The sequence below is a fragment of the Impatiens glandulifera genome, chromosome 2 (genome assembly GCF_907164915.1).
Source record: "Impatiens glandulifera chromosome 2, dImpGla2.1, whole genome shotgun sequence".
Lineage (NCBI taxonomy): Eukaryota > Viridiplantae > Streptophyta > Magnoliopsida > Ericales > Balsaminaceae > Impatiens > Impatiens glandulifera.
Genome location: NC_061863.1, coordinates 59,256,633 through 59,274,742, shown reverse-complemented (window position 1 = coordinate 59,274,742; position 18,110 = coordinate 59,256,633). Strand labels below are relative to the sequence as shown.

Here is an 18,110-nt window from a genome sequence, read left to right as displayed (position 1 = left end):
ATACCAATGTTAACGAATGGAGGTCCGAGAAAGAAGCTGAAGATAGACACGAAGTTGTTTCACTTCATCCTAGTTATAAAGAGAGAAGTGGTGAGTTGTTATTGAGCTCTCTTGATTCTTTATTTTCGATTAAAATTAGTTCCAGTAGTAGTAAGTACTTGAAAGCAGAATCAATCAATTTTAACTGACAATTATAATTTTTTTTTTTAACAAAATTTTTTTAAGAGAAAATATTATATATATATATATATATATATATATATATATATATATATATTGTAGCAAATAGAAGATTACATTATTAAGATAGAAGATTAAGTTATTAATTAGAATGGTAAACTAGATTATTAAAATATACAATTTGTTATTCAATATATTATATAAATTAATTATTCTATAAAATCAAATTTGTAACTTGAACAAAAAAAATTACTATCATTAAGTTTTTCCTTAGTAAATCAAGAGGGTAAGTTGTTTATGTATTTTAAGGTGGTTGGATATTTTGAAAAAACAGATTTGTAAAATATATTTTAAAAACTTAAAAAATATATATATTACAAGCAATCAATTTTTGTTTTAACTACAAAAAAAAAAAAAAAAAAAAATAGGAAAAAAAGTTTGGAGGTTTGGGTTGAATTGAGGGGGTAAATTATTAATGAAAAAGAACGACAGTGATATATAGTATTTTGGATATAGCATCATGACGAATTGGGTTGATAGGATTAAAAAGTAATTGAAAGTCATTTTATTTTATTTCATTTTGTAGATGACATTTTATTTTTTTTATGCCAAATTTCTTTTACTGTATTTTTTTTTTTTGTTAATATGCCAAAACAGAAATAAATGTTAGAAATAATAAGCTCAACAAATATATATAACATTGTTGTTGAATGCAAACAAAATTCTGACTAAGACCAAGATTGTTGACTAGTTATAATTGAAGTAAAATCAAGGAATAAAATTTTAATTTAAAATATTAATTGTTATATATTATTATTATTATTTATATATAATTAAATATTTTATATATTAATAATTTAAAAAATAAATACTTAAAATATAAAATTAATTAAAATAATGATAAGAAAATAAAATTTATAAAATAATTATATTTATTTATTTATTTTGATAAATAATAACTTTTTTTAATATAAAATTATTTATAAATTCATACAAATCTTATTATCCTAAATTTAAAATTATAAAAATAACTATAGACAAGAACAACATGTACCTAAATTAACCATAAAAACTACATCAACAATTTAAGGGGAACAAATTAATTCTCACAAAACCACATTATTAGAACCTCAATATGAAATTATTTTCAAAATGTGTATCATCAAATTCAGATACAGTTCATAATGCAAATACAGATTCAATGCTTATAAAAATTGTCCAACCAAGAGTAGTCTATCATTCTCACAATAGATAGATAGATAAATGAAGAACAACAATAATTAAGAACTGAGCATGGAACCAGAAGAAGAGTTCCTCCTGCATTCTGCCAACATGTCCATGTAGAACTGGCATCTACTGATTTCACTTCCAGAGGTGTTTATGCACTGCAACCACAATTTATAATAATCATCATAATAATATCAATACAAGTTGATGTATTAACTAGCTATACAACATAACTCAATCATGAACCTAATCTAATCGTGATTATAATAATTATATGTTTCTATTTGCAAGGATTGTGCAACTTCCTATCATCTAAATCCTTTGTGGATCAATATTCTAAAACATCATTTATCTCGTTACTTAAAAGGGGGTAGAGGGAACACAATTCAAAAACAGTTTCTGTCATTAGGCCTTACTTTTTTTGCACTTACAAAGGAAGTCAATTTCCAAATATCACAAGTGTTACATGCCCCACGACTGATAACAGCATGAATAAGGATTCAAACCAGTGTTTTTTGAGTGGTGGACATTGAAGAAAAAGATCCCTCTTTCTTTCAATTGAACCGCAACAAGTTTGTTAACTCCATCCAACTATCAATATTAAGGCTTGGTTTGATCTAGGGTATATAATGTTTTAGATAGGTTATTTGGGTAAAAAAGACATTAGGGGTATAAATATATAATGAAAAAATATATGGTATTTTGATATTTTGGTTGATGAATAGATTGTGGATAGTGTGTTATATAAACAAGGCCTAAATGTTACATGGTCGCAAATCAGAAATCCTATTTCTAAGGTAAGTCTACTTCCCTAACATTTCCAAAACAAAAGTAACTGGAATTAAACATATATGTAGTTCAAATGATGTTAATGTTTAGGAACTTACATCCTGGAAGGCCTTGGAATGAACACCGCAAGCATCAGATCCGAAACTGCTAGCTGAAGCTCCAGGAGCAGCAGTTGCTTCAGAGGCAACAGTTTCATGTTGAATGGTACGAGGACCCATGATAGAATCCACAGCTCTGTGTGCTACAGCACTCCCAGTTCCAAAGGCCATACCTGCAACAAATAAAAAGAGAAGCAAATAATACATTAATCAGACAAGTGAAGATATAGAGATGGAGCAACTTAATAGCATCTACTGATCAGGGAGCACTTGCCTTGTGCTATGGTAGCACCTAATCCTCCAAGCATAGATCCACCACCCCCGCCTTGAACCGGAGCTGGAGGAGGAGCATGGCTAGCTGTAGCAAGAGAAAAAATAAAGGTTAAATGATCTGCATATACAGTAGAAGCAATAATGTCTAAACTAAACAATCATTTGTTCAGCACCTGCTTGAGGGGGATTGCGGACTGGAGCAGCACGAGGTGCGGCACGGGGTGCTGATCTTCCTGCAAATATAGGTTCAAAGAAATACTAAATGTCACAATTAATACATACAACTGATAATAAAACAACCAATAGTTGATACACGCATTAATCTAGATTATGTAATCATTCATTCTTCTTCCTAACCAATAGAACTCTAAGGACATTCATCTTACTTTCTGTTATATCTCCTTCCAATCTTATCCCTTTCTCTACCTTTTCATTATTCTCATAGAAATCTACCTATGATTCTATGCTATTGCTGTCTCCAACTCAAATTAACGTGCAGGATATAAAAAAATGATCCAAAGTTGACTTTTTTCCATAGGATTGGCCAGGGAGAGAAGATCAAAATGAATCTAAACATTCCGTATATCCCATAGAAACTAAGATTCGGCTCAAAGACTGATGATGCACGGAAATAGATGGCATAGTTAATCATTTACATGGAATACAATAGGTTTCCTAGTTGTTCTCGCAGCAAGATTAGATAGTATTACTACTTATGGAGATGAATCTAAAATGCATTAACAGGAAATCATTTGATCTCTTGTTCGTATTATCATCTCAGCAGCAGTAAACAGAAATGAGAAGCATAAATCGGATAGATCATAGATTCACGAGACTGGCAAACTAAATGCAAGGAGAGCCAATCAGACATGTTTACGCAGATACTATGAGGCGGATAAGACTTAAGAGAGGAGAAAAACTCATTACCTGAGCTACGGCGAGCCATCGTTAATATCTGAAAACCCTAGAGAGAGAAAATATATCGCAAATGTTAGAGCAGCTTTCTTGATCAGTAATCCAGTCGTATATATATGGGGTAGGGGTGGGGGTGGGAAACTGTTTTATTATTATTATTTTCTTGTAACCTAACTATCTGTCCAGGTTTTCGCCACCACAAATATGAAGTTGTATTATATTATATCTTGTCTATTTATATCAGTGTACAAATAAAATAACTTTTTTAAATAATGATTTATTATTTAAAAATAACTAAGTAAAAAATTATATCTGAAAAAGGCTCAATTTTTTTTTTATAAATTATATAAATTAGTTTAATATCAGTCTTTTTTTAAGATGTATTATTTGTTTTTAAAGTTTTGATGTGAATTTTAAGATTTCAGTTTTTTTATATCACACTAGCATTTATCCATAATATAAAAAATCGTGAAAAAAATATTACTATAAAAATGTTTATGGCGGGTCAACTCACAGTACGATTCAAATATTCATTTACTCTCACATATATATCAAATTAACCACAACTCTCACCCCGACCATCCGGACACTTTAAAAATCATTTATATATATATATATATTAGTTAAAAAATTGAACTTAAATGGTTAAAATGTCTCGTGTTTATCAAATTTTGTGTTGAATTAAAAATAAAAAATGTTATTAACCTAGTTGGTTAAAAAGTTATATTTTTGTTTCTTTGTTACGTTACAAGTTCGAACCATACTTATATCATTTTTAATTTTAATTTTAACCGTTTTAAATTTATGGACGGGTCAACCCACAATCCGATCCAAGTATCCATTACTCTCACATATATATTCAAATTAACCACAACTCTCGACCCTGCAATCTGGACACTTAAAAAATTTAGCATCATTATATATATATATATATTATAATAACTTTCCAATACTAATTTTATAATTTATTTATTTATATTATATTTAAATAGTAATACTAAAGGACAGTTTTTCTGAATAAAATTCTGAAAAACCAAGATCAACTAAGCCATAAGGCATGAAATACATAAATGGGAAATAAATATATAAATAAATATTATTTTATACCTTTATTATATTTTCTTACGAGTGAAAATGTGAACAATAAAGGTCAAAGTCAAAATTTGATAGCAATTTTCTTTTTATTGTAAGATAAACATTTAACAGATTATGTCAAATTAAAGCTTATTTCATAATCTACATGTAGTTCTATTGTTAATTTTCAAAAGTTGTTTTCATTTAGAATTTGACATATTTTAGTCGAATGTATTTGAATGAACATAACATACCAAAACAAACCAGCTGAAAACCTTATCTAAGTTGAGTGCTCAAAAAGTTTGTGTTGAGCTATTTACAAAATTCACCCACTTGACATGTTCAAAGATGATTTCCATTCTTTCTCGACTCGAACTCATGATATAACGGTCATAAGTCACTGCGCTCAACCAATGAGTTCCGAGTCTCCCCAATCTACATCCCAATTTTATTGTCGGTTTTCTTAATAGAGTCCGGTCCAAGCTCGTTTTGATGTTTAAAAGCTACATAAACACATTATACATGTAATCATATAAAAAGTGTGTACAAAAGAGAAGAGTTCAAACATCATAACCTGGATTCACTTTCTGCTGAACATTGCCATAGCTCTCCAGTTCCTCAATATCATCCGGACTGCCCAGAAACAAAGGAAGCCTCTGATGCAGCTTAACTGGCTGCATTGACAATATCCTATTTCTTCCATCCGAACCTCTACCTCCAGCCTGTTCAGCCAAAAAACTAAGCGGATTCGCCTCATAAACAAGCCGAAGATGGTCCCTTGGATTCATAGCAACACCACCATATAACAATGTCCTATGAAAGTCAGCAACAAGAGAGCAAATGTAACGAGCAGAGTACTTCTTTGGGTAACGCCCTTTTCCTTGTCTTATCGTATCAATATATTTCCTTAACCCTTCCGGCCAGTCAAAGTACCGAGCATCATTCACAGAGTATATTTGCCCTGAAAGTAATCACGATCAAATTTGTCACCAATTTCACATCAGAATCGCCATAAACTATTTATCTACCTCGAGATGGAATCTTAATGTTGGGATGTGTGAGCACGAAGTCTCCTGTGGAATGGTCTAACGTGAATGCACTAGTTCCAGAACCGAAAGTGACACAGAAGATGGTGGCAGATGAATATAGAACATAGCCGGCTGCAATAAGCCTAGAACCACTCTGGAGTGAATTGAGTGTTGCCTTTTCTTCAACAGGTAAATGATCTAGTTCAATAAGACGATTGTAAACTCCGAAAATGGTTCCAGTTGGTATAGATGCATCTATGTTTCGTGATCCGTCTAAAGGATCTGTAACCACCACGAATGGACCATTGTCATTTATCCAAGTAGGTTCATCATCTTCTTCAGAAGCCATAACCGCAACTTTACCAGACCTCTGAAGTGAAGACAAGATGATCTCATTCTGAAATTAAAAAAATGCAAGCCAAGGCTAATAATCAGAAAGAATATCTTACAGTCCCAGCACATCAACATCTATAATCATTCAGGAACTTATATATGATTCCAGTTGTAGAATCAAAATTGATATATGATTTCGGAGATTAGAGATGTATTCATATCATTAAGCAAGCAACAACTGATAAATATAAGATCGGTAGGTCAACTGATAAATATATATACTCACAGAGACGAGGTCGAGTGGTTTCGGAGCATCTCTGCCGGAAGCATCAACTTCACCACCGGCGCGGGGAACGTCGGAAGTCTGGTTGCAGAGACTGGAATTGAAAGGAGAAGCTACGAGAGAGGCTATTCGTTTGCAAGCATACTGGAGATGGCCAAACAATACGACTAAATCATCGCCAACATCTTCACCTTCCTTGCCAACATAATCCATCAAGGTGAAGAGTTCATTCTGGCCAGAAGACGCAACTTGTAATTGAAACCTAGAAGTCATCGTTGGCGGATGAAAATGGATAACAGTGCCTCGGCTGACTTGAACACGATTGGTTCGGCGGTAGAAAACAGAATTCGGTGGGAAAAGTGAGGTACCTGAACAGAAGACGCGGCTGCTTCTCTGAGGGGATAGAGAGACGATGGATGAACCCATCATCATCATCATATGGAGTGGAGACTCGTAGCCATAGGGGAAGGATGCGGTTTACAAATCTTCTTTCAAGTATCTATACGGTTCTTTATTTTATTTATTTATTCTCTGGTTAAGAAATTTAATATTTATAATGATATTAATTGATACTAATTATAATTCATTATGTTATCCGACAAGATTTCTTTTTAATTTCATAAATTAAAATATATAAATAAGTGACAAGAGTTTGATTTAAGGAAATGAGATTTTTTGGTAAAAAATATTAATATAAAATAATCAAAAATGGATTATTTATTTAAATAATTTTGTTATAAGATTTAAAAAAAATATTGTTTTAAACATTTAAAAATTATTAATATATAATGTTAAAAAATAATAATTAATAAATTAAACAATAAATTGACATTGAATATATATTTTTTAAATTCCAACCTTGCCTAGCTTATCAATCTTTGTGTATTCTGATTAGGCAGAATGTTGAAATATTTAAGTTCCAACTATTTTTTTAGGACATCCTCTTCCTTATCTTGCTCTTCTTCTTCTCCAACTTTCTTCTGAATCATTTTGGACAGAGTCTTTATTTAATGCAAAATGCCAAATTCATAAATGTTACAAGAATAATCAATCATATTATACTAATACAGAAGAAGAAGCTCCAAATGAGAGCTAATAATGTGACAAATAAATAAAACCCACCACAAAAAATAGGAACCAATCTCACCTTTTCTCCACCAAATGGTGTTGTAAGCTACTGCTTTGCCTGCCTATACAAACCCACTGCCTTGGCCTCTCAATGTCATCGCCATCCATAGTTGGTACGTGCCAATTTCCTTGCCCCGATTCCTGAATCACTAGAGAGTATGGGGGTGGCATGTGGAAGTTAAGCCCTCTCTTAGATACCACTAATCGAACCTGACAATCATATATATATGTATCAGCTAAACATCCGATGACAAATCTAACAGGAAAAAAGAAACAAAGGGTTTTCAAATGTACCTGATGCTTTTCTTTCCACCTTGGGAAGAAACTAGTTCCTAACAATTGGAAAAGGTGATCCCTCATCTCATCATTTGTCACTAGCAATCCTTTACAACTAACAGCTGCATATAACCAGTACCTAACCAAACATCACAAAATCCATTAAGGCATTAACCAAAAGGATCTAGCACTCTGCTTTAATGGCTGATGTTCAATTAAATTCTCAAGAAAATAAATCAGATCAAACCCTTACCAATCATCGTTGGAACCATGAGGTGTAGCATAAAGCACACCAGACTTTCTCCATGTATCCAAGAGTTTCTTGTTCTGAGGATTTCGAGCAGGACCGCCATTCACACGGTTTTGATGCAAAATAACAAGAGGCAGTTTCTTTGATGGACTCATTCGACGCAATCGATCTACAACAGTGTTGAGCTAAAAAACAAAAAATATATATTGCCAAATGTCAAATTAGCATACGAAAAGCCCTCTAGAATCATATTTTGATATAATACCTGGTAAAAGTTAAATTCTTGTTCATTGATAAGGCCCACATTGGCACCATCCACAACCGCGTCAAATGGACCATAGCGTTGAAGCCACTCCTGGATGAGCATGCCTCCTATGTTAGCCAAAATACCATTATAATGCCTAAATCATGCATGGAATTCTCACCTAAAAACACTCCCTCCAATTCCAATGTCACTTCCTTTCAAATAATATAACTCCTACTTGTTTAAAGGCAAATAGAACCCAATTTTTGTATTGAAAACTACTTTACTTTATCATTCAAATACAAGAAAGCAATTGCTGGATGTAATTTGGTTATGATTTACCTGGAACCGCAAGAAATCTGCTCTAGTTTCTCTTTGGCAAGCCAAATTGGCCAATGAGTCAGCAAACTGTTGAGTCTCTTTAGGATCAATATCAATTGAAACAAGCTTCTCTGTACATGATTGACAAACACCAGATTCATTCATATGAGTCCTCACAACCTTCCATTCTCCACTTCCTAACCAACCCTGTCCATGCCAGCCTCCTCCTCCTTTCACTATCCCTTCCTTAACCTTATTCACATCCCAATTTGCTTCTCCAACTTCTTTAGCCTTGTCTGATTTAAACCATTCCTCTATAATAACACAAGTCTCTTCTGTAACCTGCCTTACAGAAGCACGCAAACGATGGAGAGTTTCGTAAACTTTCAACTCTCTCTTTGATTCTGCACTCACCTTCAAAAGAGCTGAAAGCTCAGACTCTTCAGCCAGAACCCCGGACTCAACCATGTCTGCATCTACTTCATAAGCCTTGTCAGCCATCCCTTTCCCACAAAACCCAAACAATGCTGGACCGTATGACCTCAATTTTGGTGGAATCCCACAATTCTTCATCTGCTTCACTGAATCGAATGCCATCTCTGGATCTTCCTTAGCCGCGGAAAGTCTAGCTAAATTTGTGAAAGTAGCCTCGTTCGGATCAATATTGTCTGCACGCATTTGCTTGAAAATTTCAAACCCTCGTTCCAAACCAGGGTTAAACGATCCATTCGAAACTGAAGAACAAAGATAAAGCAATATATTATAATGGTGTTGCACTAAAGGAATCCCATTTTTCTTTGCATCGTCGTAAAGACGAAGTGCTTCGTCTACGTCGCCGTTTTTTGAGCACATGTCGAATTTGTGGCGGAGAATCCCCTCTGGAGTTTGGCGACGGGATTTCTTCTTTGAATATGGTTGTTCTTGTACAAGAGCTGCCGTTTCCGTGCTGAGACGACGACCCATTTGGTTAATCGAGAGGAAGACTCGTCTGCGGGCATGAATTGGAAGCGGATAGCCGAAAACGGGGCGGCGGCGGCGGCTGTAACCGGTAGAGTAATGAGCTAATAAGGATGGCGCTCTAGCGAACGAGGATAATAAAATGAAACCTCGCCGCAAAAGCATTAGAGTTACTACTGTTGTTGAATCAGAATTACAGAAGAAATCTCAGTTCTTGAATTCAGTAGAGAGAAAGAGAGAGACGGCCGATCTCCGGCGGCGTAGGAACTAAGAAGGGAGACTTAAGCCGTTCATTAGACCGGTTTAATTCCAGTTCTAGTAGTTGGGTTCGGTTCAACTTCTTATTATTTACAAAATATAATAATAAACAACAACAAAAAAAAATAATAATAAGATTTATATTAGGAATATAAAATCTCATTATCATATTAAATTAAAATTAAACTAAATTAGGGGTACAAATATGTTAAACCTAACTCGATTTATAAATATGTATATTTATAATATATATTATATAAAACAAAATTCCTAAAGAGGAAGGAGGGTGGACTCTAAGGTTCGATGGTTTAGCTTACAACTCTCCTAAATCCAAGGAAGGAGGAGTCAGAATAATCCTAATTAGTCCGACTAACGAAACCACTAATCTGTGCTACAAACTGGCTTTCAAATGTACCAACAACGAAGCGGAATACGAAGCCCTGATCCTAGGACTCAAAGCCGCACACGAAGCCGGGGCTTCCAGCATCATCATACAGGGTGACTCTAATTTAGTCAGAAGGCAAATCAATGGCGATTTCACAATCAAAGAGCCGGGCGGCGTACAGGGCTCCCGTCCAAGACTTACTGAGGAAATGGAGCCAGCACAAAATCCAACACATTCCGCGGACAGCCAATAGGCATGCAGACGCATTGGCTACACTTTCACATAACTTCTCTCGAAACTATTTGTCTCCTTTTATGTTAGCATATTCTTTGAAATTCATCATATTTTTTTTTAAATAAATCGATCTCAAATAAAATATGTAATTTTAATTAATAAAATTTAATTTTCGAGATATTCGAGTTCGAACTCGAGTAACTCGAATTGTCAATGAGCCGAGTTCGAGTAATATGATACTTGACTCGACTCGAGTTCGAATAATATATACTCGACTCGACTCATTTACGCCCCTAAATTAAATTATATAAAATTCTTCAAATATCAATATATTCAAAAATTATATATATATATATATATATATATATTGAAAAATGTTCATGTATAATAAAACGGATGAAAACCGTTTGTATTCAATGACAAAAGTATGACCTAAAGAGAAAATAAATTACAATAAAAAATAAAGTTAAAAAATAAAAAAACGTTACTCAATAGTTTATCAAGCTTCTAAGTTTTCGAGAATAAACTATTAGCTCTCCGACGGACTCTATCGATTTTTCGAAATGAATCTTAAAAAACTCCATAATAATAACATTATGAATTATACGCATCGGACAAATACGATTAGTGAAAGTTTGACGATTTCTCTCCAACTAAATAGTCCACTAAAAATTAATTGGGATGATAACTCAAATGTAGGTCTGTCATATTAGTCGCATCAATCCAAAATTCTCAACAACTACACAAAGATTCGGGCATCACCCAATGAATCGCAGTAATACTTCACAAAAGACTACATATACTAGTCACATTTCGACAATACAAAAGTAAGTGAGTTGTCGATTCAACCTACTCGTGACACATACGACTAACAATAATACAATATTTTTTCATGCGCATATCATTTGTAAAAAATTCACTGTGAATAACGCTCCATTCAAATAACGAGATTTTGGATGGAATCTTTGACTCTCAAAGTTTCTCTAAATAAAAATTATATGAATTCATCTTAGCAAACAACTTATAATCCTAAATAAAAACTATATATGTCTTGTTAATGCATATGGTCTTGTTCAGACATGGACACTTGTTTCTGTTATTAAAAAAAAAATTATATGATGAGACAAACTCTCTACATTTAACTGTTTAAAAAAATGAACTTTTAACTTAAGATAATCAAATCATATTCTTCTCTTAATTTATTTTTCTAAAATTATATTATATTTCTTAAAATAAATTACCATCTTTAAGACATTTGTATTAAACTTAAATCTACGTAATTTAAACAATGGTTGACAAAAATTGAAAATAGAAAAAACTTTAATGCATATTAAATTAAAAAAAGGAGTTTATGAACATGGATAATATGAAAACATTTTTATCAACTTTATAAAATGAAAATTTATGTCTTAGCAATTAAGTAAAAAAATAATTAGTTATGTATTAAATAGGATAAATGTGAGATTATGTTAATTTTCTATTATAAATAATATAAATATTTAAGGATAATATTAAATTATTTATAGTACTCTTTTTTATTTAACTCCCCCTATTCCAATAGAATGTCATTCTCCTTTTAGTGTTTTTGTCTGAATTCCATGGCAGATTAAGGTCTCTTCCATTTCTCTTCGTATATTTTCTAGGGTTAACCTTTCTCTCTCTTCTCTCTCAAAAAATGCTCGAGAATGCATGTACATTCCTTCGCCTCGTAGGACACCGCCAAGGTATTTTCTTTCCTTATCTATCGTCATTGCTTTCCATGTAAATCTCTTTACATCAAGTATTGATATAGAATCTGTTCGAATTTTCCTTTTTTATCTTTCTATATTGACATTTCTGTTTACCTAATTTACGATTAATTGATTGCCCAACGTTTCTGGTTCTGTTTTCTCATCGATTGCCTTAGGGAATAGGGTTTTGATTCTATTGGTATTGATTCCGCTTTGCTTTTGGTCTGATCTTGGTCCGAAATTGAGTTTTTGTTATGATCTGGTTATTCTCGATCTATGCGTGTATGTACTTGTTTGGCGTTTAAATCGATTTTAGTTGCTGTTTGCAGGCAACCTATGTGAATGGGTTTGATTTGAGGGGTAGAAATTCATCTAATTTGACTGAATTTCGTGATATTGGAACACATCTTCTTTGACAGATCTGTTTTGAGTAATCTCTTCTGGCCTTTGAGGCCTTTTGATGATATGCCTTCTTCGGAGAATGAGAGCCCTTCTGTGCATTTTGCCTCTATTCGCAGAGCGATTCAGAATATACGCAGTGATCAGGTTCACGCGACTGATACGAACAATAACGAACCTCAAGTTCGCAATTCAGAGCTAGAATTGTTTCAGAAACAGGCTCATGACAGATTTCACAACCTTTCGAATGCCAATGCTAATGAATTCCTTTCAGCTGCCTGGACTCAAAAGCTGCTCGATGCTTTCCTCGCCTGTCAAGAGGATTTCAGGGTGATATTATCGGACAACAGGACTCGACTTTCGAAGCCTCCACTGGACAGAATTCTCTCTGATTTCTTTGAGAAGAGTATAAAAGCACTCGACATTTGCAATGCCACACGCGATGGTATTGAGAAGATCCGGATGTGGCAAAAACACTTGGAAATTGTTATCTGCGCTTTGGACTGTAAAGAAAAGATGATCAGCGAAGGGCAGTTGAGGCGAGCCCGGAAATCCCTAATGGAGGTAGCCATTCTGATGCTCGACGATAAGGAACGAGGCTCCTCTCTCTTTTCCAACAGAAACAAGTCTTTCGGCCAATACAGTACCGGGAAAGACAACAACAGCAACAACCGTCGTCAGTCGTCAGGCCACACACGATCGCTGTCGTGGAGCGTTTCGCATTCATGGTCTGCCGCCAAGCAGCTCCAGGCTATGGCGAGCAGCCTGGTCCCTCCGCGAGCGAACGAAGTCGCTGCCACCAACGGGCTGGCGGTGCCTGTCTACGCTGCCAGCTCGATCCTGATGTTTGTCATGTGGACGCTTGTGGCCGCGATCCCTTGCCAGGATCGAGGCCTGCAGGCGCATTTCTCGATCCCTCGTCAGTTCGCGTGGGCCACTCCGTTGCTTCTTCTTCACGATCAGGTCATGGAGGAATCGAAGAAAAGGGAGAATAAGAACTCGAGCGGGTTGTTGAAGGAAGTTGTGGAGCTGGTGAAATGCATACAGTATATGATTGATTTGCTTGAACAGGTGCAGTTTCCAATAACCAATTTGCAGAGCGAAGAGGTTGAGATGGGAGTTAACGAACTCGACCGGGCCTTCCGTGCTTGTAAGGATTGTGTCGATCCACTAGAGCGTCGGTTAAGGGAAGTTTTTAGGAAGATCATGAGTTGTCGAACCGAGGGACTCGAGCTCTTGAACAGAACAAATGCAACCACCAGCTAGTTTATGAGGTAAATGTCTTTATGTCTTTGTGTTTTGTGTCTTCACTTATAATATACCATTTTCCAGCTTTATTTTTTTTAATTTTTTTGGTTTGCTCACAAAGTTTATACTTACTTTCACATATAGAGAATTATATGTTTGTACATTGGTTGGCGTTTTGGGATAATTCTATGTTTATTTGTAGAATCATTTATAATCTTTTTTTTGCCTTGATTACACAATTGCTGGCATGAGGGGACTATTGGCTGTCATATTAATTAGGTTTAATTTGATACCAACTTGGAAGGCATATTTCATGTCATGTTTATTTCCCCAATTTCTCTAATTATTTAATTTGGCTCAATTAATGACATGCAGCATATACTTATTTATTTTAGGATATGATAAAAGTCCAAAGTTGTTGTTTGTTTTTGACCTTGAACTTTTATCCTTTATCTTAAGCACGATATTAGAGAGTGTTTTTAGTCGAAATTGAACCCGAAACTTTTGATCTAAAACAATTTGATTTTTTGTTATGGGTATTTAGACTAAAAAATGGGTCATGTAAAGTAATGCTTTAATGAATGAATTTGATGTAAAAATTGCTTAAGAGGAACATATTATGGAATTGGATTAGAAGGAGAACAATTGAAATCACACATGCTAGGAAATTAAACAAAAGTAATGGGGTCCGTACAAGCAGAAATAAAAAACAACAGTATCAACATGTCTGTCATCAACCAACCCAATCCAGAGAGAAAGGAACATTAATATCATCAAAAACAAATAAACTGCATGCGTCTTGTTTGGATCAAGTTTAGTGCCCTTCCCTTATCTTCTTGCAGCAACTTATAATATTAATAATTAGGAGGTACCTAATTAATCTGCTTTCACCACGATTTTAAACAAAACTTTAATTAGCATATGATATATTTATTCAATTCACGTACTCTTATAAATTTAAAGTAAATAACATACCTCGAGTTCGGAGAAGGGAGATCGATTCAGCATTTGCAACCTCGTACGACGGTTGTGCTTCCTCAGTTGAATCGTCGGTTTTTGAAGCCAATTTACCTCCTAGTTCTGGATGGATCTTTCTATTCAGCATCCTCCTCATAAGCTATTTAATTAAATTCATGTTATTAGTCTCAAAATTTTCAAATATCAATAAAATGTGGACATTTTCTTAGTAAGGATCGAAAACTTCCGAATAAATTAAAGACTCTTTTCAATTGATTGATATTCTATAAGTACCTTGTGAAATTTCTTGACGGGTTGTTTGTCAATGCCGGTGAGAGGAATGAGCCTTTTTGCAAATGAGAGACTACTCGCAGTAGTAGTCCCGTTTGTAGTCTGATCGCGTTTCTTAGAGTTGGCTTTGAAATGATAAGCAGTGGTTGGCCACATCCTACGGATGTTGTTATTTACCGACGATTTCCTTGTCTTGCCAACATCATCATCATCGGAATATTCAGCTGAGAATAGGTCGGCTAGGGTTGTCCTCTCCTTTTTCTTCTCCTCCATAGTCGCCGGCGCTCCCATCATCTCCTTATTACGAGGACCATAATAATCATGGCCCTTGTGATCATAGTTAGATGTCTTTTGTGTTTCTTCTTCCTTGGTTTCCATAATGATAAGGCAATGATCATCTAAGTCTTCCTCTTCTTCCTCCTCATCTTCATACTCCTCCTCCTCATTGTTACTATAGAGATCAACATCACCATTATTGTTAACCAAACACGTTTCCTCCTCTTCTTCTTCTTCAACATCGTAATAATCTTCGCTTCCTTTGGACTCGACACTACCATGATCGCCCAACACCATGAGCCCAAGTGTCCCAATTGTGAGGATACCTCCTGTACTCCAACCATTGAGCAAAAGAGCATCGACAGCCTCCACGTCAATGCCTTCGTATTCAACTCGCCTTTCCTTGACCACTTCCTTGCCGATCCCACGACAGTATTCGTGTTGCCCGTCTGCATGATGATCAAACCATGCAAAAATACTCGTGAAGATGACAAAACATATAAAAGGGTATAAAGTATTAGTTTTAGTTAAAAGAGAAATAAATGAAGCACCTTTATGATGAAGCTTGCGATTCACCCAATTGAAAATCTGCAAGAATGAGAGATATATTAATAATGTAATTGGAAGTGAAGTTTAATGATCAATTAATTAATTCTAAAGGTATATACCCTCATGGTTAATTAATGTTCTTGGTTGATAGATAGATAGAACTGGCTAGCTTTCTCTCTGATATGGAATTATGAAGAGTTTGGAGTTGATCATGGGGTACTATTAATTGAACAAATTGGAAGATATGATGAAAAAAAAGAAAAAAAGAAGAGGAGGGGAGGGGGGCTGTTCATGTGGAAGAAGGAGGAGATGACACGTGTAAGGGAGGTGTGATCTGGTCGGGTATTAGTCTTGGGTTTGACCTAACCACTACAAATAATATTATTGCTGGTTTGATCTTCATCTATTTGGAATGTAATATGTAAACTATATTCTTCAATTTTTTTATATATATATAGCTGCAATTTAATTAAATTACATGTCCCTCTTCAATGAATTAATAATATTGTGTGTAGCTTGTTCATCTAATTAATGCATGCATGTAGGGACTTATATATAATATATGATCAAATTCATGAAATTAATTCATTTTCATATTTGGCTCTTCCTTGTTCATCGTCTTCTGCCCTAACCTTTAATTCCCAAATTGGGACCGAGATCGATCAGACAGCTCATAAAAAGATATATATGATTTCGAAATAAAGGCAAAAATGCATTAGCCAAACTCATCATATTCAAAGGAACTAGCTAGTAAATATATAATTGTATAAATATCTATCTATTATTATTATAATATTAATTTATATTTTGATCTTTTTATTTATTTATTTATTTGTACCAGCAGAATCCTAGGAACATATAGTACAGCACAAGCAAGCAAGAAGTATTGAAGAATTACATAGAATGATTTTGAATCAATACAATTTATTTAAGGTAAATAATAATCAACATGGGACGGATTACTCCTAATTTTCATTTTTAATTTAATAAACTATTTTTTTTTAAAAAAAAGACAAAACTTACATTTATTCATTCTCCTATTGTTCATAATTTTCTCGTTATATTTTGATGTCTACTCCCGTTAGAGAAATTTGCACTGACCTTGAGAATTTTTATTTTCTCTATTAATTTATTTAATTGGTTGTGATTCTTGATAAAATAAAATAAAATATATTTTTATAAGTGTTATTTTAGTGCAGAAAAAGACCCGGTCTATTCCTTTTTGTGTGGCTTCTCATTTTAAATCTTATATTATCACTACATAAAAAGTGTGTTTTTGCAACACATTCTCCAACCAATCTTTTAAAAAAAAAATTATAAGTAAAATGTTTGATAATTATATAAACAAACTGTGTCCTAATTAGATTAATACTGGTAACTCCAATTCACTAATCTTAATTAGATAAATAGATCAATATTCTTAATAAATAGATATTTTCTCAAAATTGTTTCTGAAAATTGTTTCCTCCTGAACAACTTTAGTAGTTTCTACATATATCAACTTTAGGAGTCTTTCACTTTGTTCTTACCTTTCATGAATATACCAATTGGTGATGATGATATTGGTTTGATGAAACAATTAATTAGAAACTTAATTCAACTTTAATTAGATACAAATGACATGAAATTTTAATATGTAGTAACAAATAATCTGAATTTCGATCAATGCCACGTGGCTTGACATTTCATCACATGCCAAGTCATGATAAATATATATATATATATATATATATATATATATATATATATATATATATATATATATATATATATTAGTTTACAAGGAAACAATATGTCTAATTCTCCAAACAATATATATCCCTTTTGGGGATTAATCAAGCTAGCTAGATAGCTAGCATTAAAACCCTAGCTAGCTAGCTAAATATAATCAACAATTCTTCCTTTTAGAAAAGCTTCAATAATATTATTATTTGATTTTGGGCCAAGACATGATTAAGTAAATTAAGTAGTAGTAAATAAATAGTACTTTACTGTCTCTATTTGGTTGTGGGTCTGTAAGTAGTTGTAAATGAACTGTTTGCAGAACATGTGTGTTGGAAACTTGAAATTGAGAGCCACATGATAAAATGATATATATATGTAAGATATATATATTGAAGTGTACGCGTTGTTGTAAGGTTTATTGGCTATATATATATGGAATTTATATATATATATATAATTAACAAGATCTTTAATTATATTTGTTTATGTGGACATGGTAAGCTTCAAGAAATCTATGGCTTCTGCTGCATATATAATATATATTATGTACGTACAGCTTATATAATTCTCAGCCCCACCTTCAATATCATTCCTACACTAAACAAATGATCAGAAACCACATCTCTGATATATCTACACATCGATATATATATATATATGCTCGGTCGATCTGTCTTTTCGG

The 18,110-nt window shown here is 33.6% G+C and overlaps 5 protein-coding genes across 7 annotated transcripts; 1 reads left to right on the top strand and 4 right to left on the bottom strand.

The window, feature by feature from the left end:
• Window positions 1–1,267: 1,267 nt before the first annotated feature.
• Window positions 1,268–3,645, bottom strand: LOC124926480 (uncharacterized protein C6C3.02c-like). The gene is made up of 5 exons (XM_047466711.1): window positions 3,495–3,645; window positions 2,741–2,800; window positions 2,569–2,652; window positions 2,295–2,467; window positions 1,268–1,565 (listed from the first exon to the last, which is right to left on the bottom strand). Exons 1-5 carry the CDS (start codon window positions 3,511–3,513, stop codon window positions 1,461–1,463), a joined length of 441 nt encoding a protein of 146 aa, XP_047322667.1. The 5' UTR covers window positions 3,514–3,645; the 3' UTR covers window positions 1,268–1,460.
• Window positions 3,646–4,978: 1,333 nt separating this feature from the next.
• On the bottom strand, window positions 4,979–6,695 carry LOC124925331 (fructose-1,6-bisphosphatase class 1). The gene is made up of 3 exons (XM_047465302.1): window positions 6,204–6,695; window positions 5,585–5,981; window positions 4,979–5,517 (listed from the first exon to the last, which is right to left on the bottom strand). The coding sequence occupies exons 1-3, from the start codon at window positions 6,636–6,638 to the stop codon at window positions 5,117–5,119; spliced, it is 1,233 nt and encodes a 410-aa protein (XP_047321258.1). The 5' UTR covers window positions 6,639–6,695; the 3' UTR covers window positions 4,979–5,116.
• A 504-nt stretch (window positions 6,696–7,199) lies between these two features.
• LOC124925366 (proteinaceous RNase P 1, chloroplastic/mitochondrial-like) lies at window positions 7,200–9,668 on the bottom strand. Its single transcript, XM_047465351.1, has 5 exons — window positions 8,441–9,668; window positions 8,120–8,209; window positions 7,858–8,039; window positions 7,623–7,743; window positions 7,200–7,538 (listed from the first exon to the last, which is right to left on the bottom strand). Exons 1-5 carry the CDS (start codon window positions 9,539–9,541, stop codon window positions 7,344–7,346), a joined length of 1,689 nt encoding a protein of 562 aa, XP_047321307.1. The 5' UTR covers window positions 9,542–9,668; the 3' UTR covers window positions 7,200–7,343.
• A 2,162-nt stretch (window positions 9,669–11,830) lies between these two features.
• Window positions 11,831–13,849, top strand: LOC124925705 (protein ROH1-like). Of its 3 annotated transcripts, none has more exons than XM_047465777.1 (2): window positions 11,831–11,977; window positions 12,403–13,849. In XM_047465777.1, the coding sequence occupies exons 1-2, from the start codon at window positions 11,943–11,945 to the stop codon at window positions 13,646–13,648; spliced, it is 1,281 nt and encodes a 426-aa protein (XP_047321733.1). In that variant the 5' UTR covers window positions 11,831–11,942; the 3' UTR covers window positions 13,649–13,849. The 3 variants fall into 3 exon arrangements, with proteins under 3 accessions (XP_047321733.1, XP_047321735.1, XP_047321736.1); XM_047465779.1 differs by having other exon boundaries at window positions 11,835–11,977; window positions 12,313–13,849; XM_047465780.1 differs by having other exon boundaries at window positions 11,871–11,977; window positions 12,300–13,849.
• Window positions 13,850–14,236: 387 nt separating this feature from the next.
• Window positions 14,237–15,905, bottom strand: LOC124927527 (protein TILLER ANGLE CONTROL 1-like). The gene is made up of 5 exons (XM_047467958.1): window positions 15,823–15,905; window positions 15,706–15,742; window positions 14,882–15,603; window positions 14,606–14,747; window positions 14,237–14,511 (listed from the first exon to the last, which is right to left on the bottom strand). Exons 1-5 carry the CDS (start codon window positions 15,826–15,828, stop codon window positions 14,507–14,509), a joined length of 912 nt encoding a protein of 303 aa, XP_047323914.1. The 5' UTR covers window positions 15,829–15,905; the 3' UTR covers window positions 14,237–14,506.
• Window positions 15,906–18,110: the final 2,205 nt, after the last annotated feature.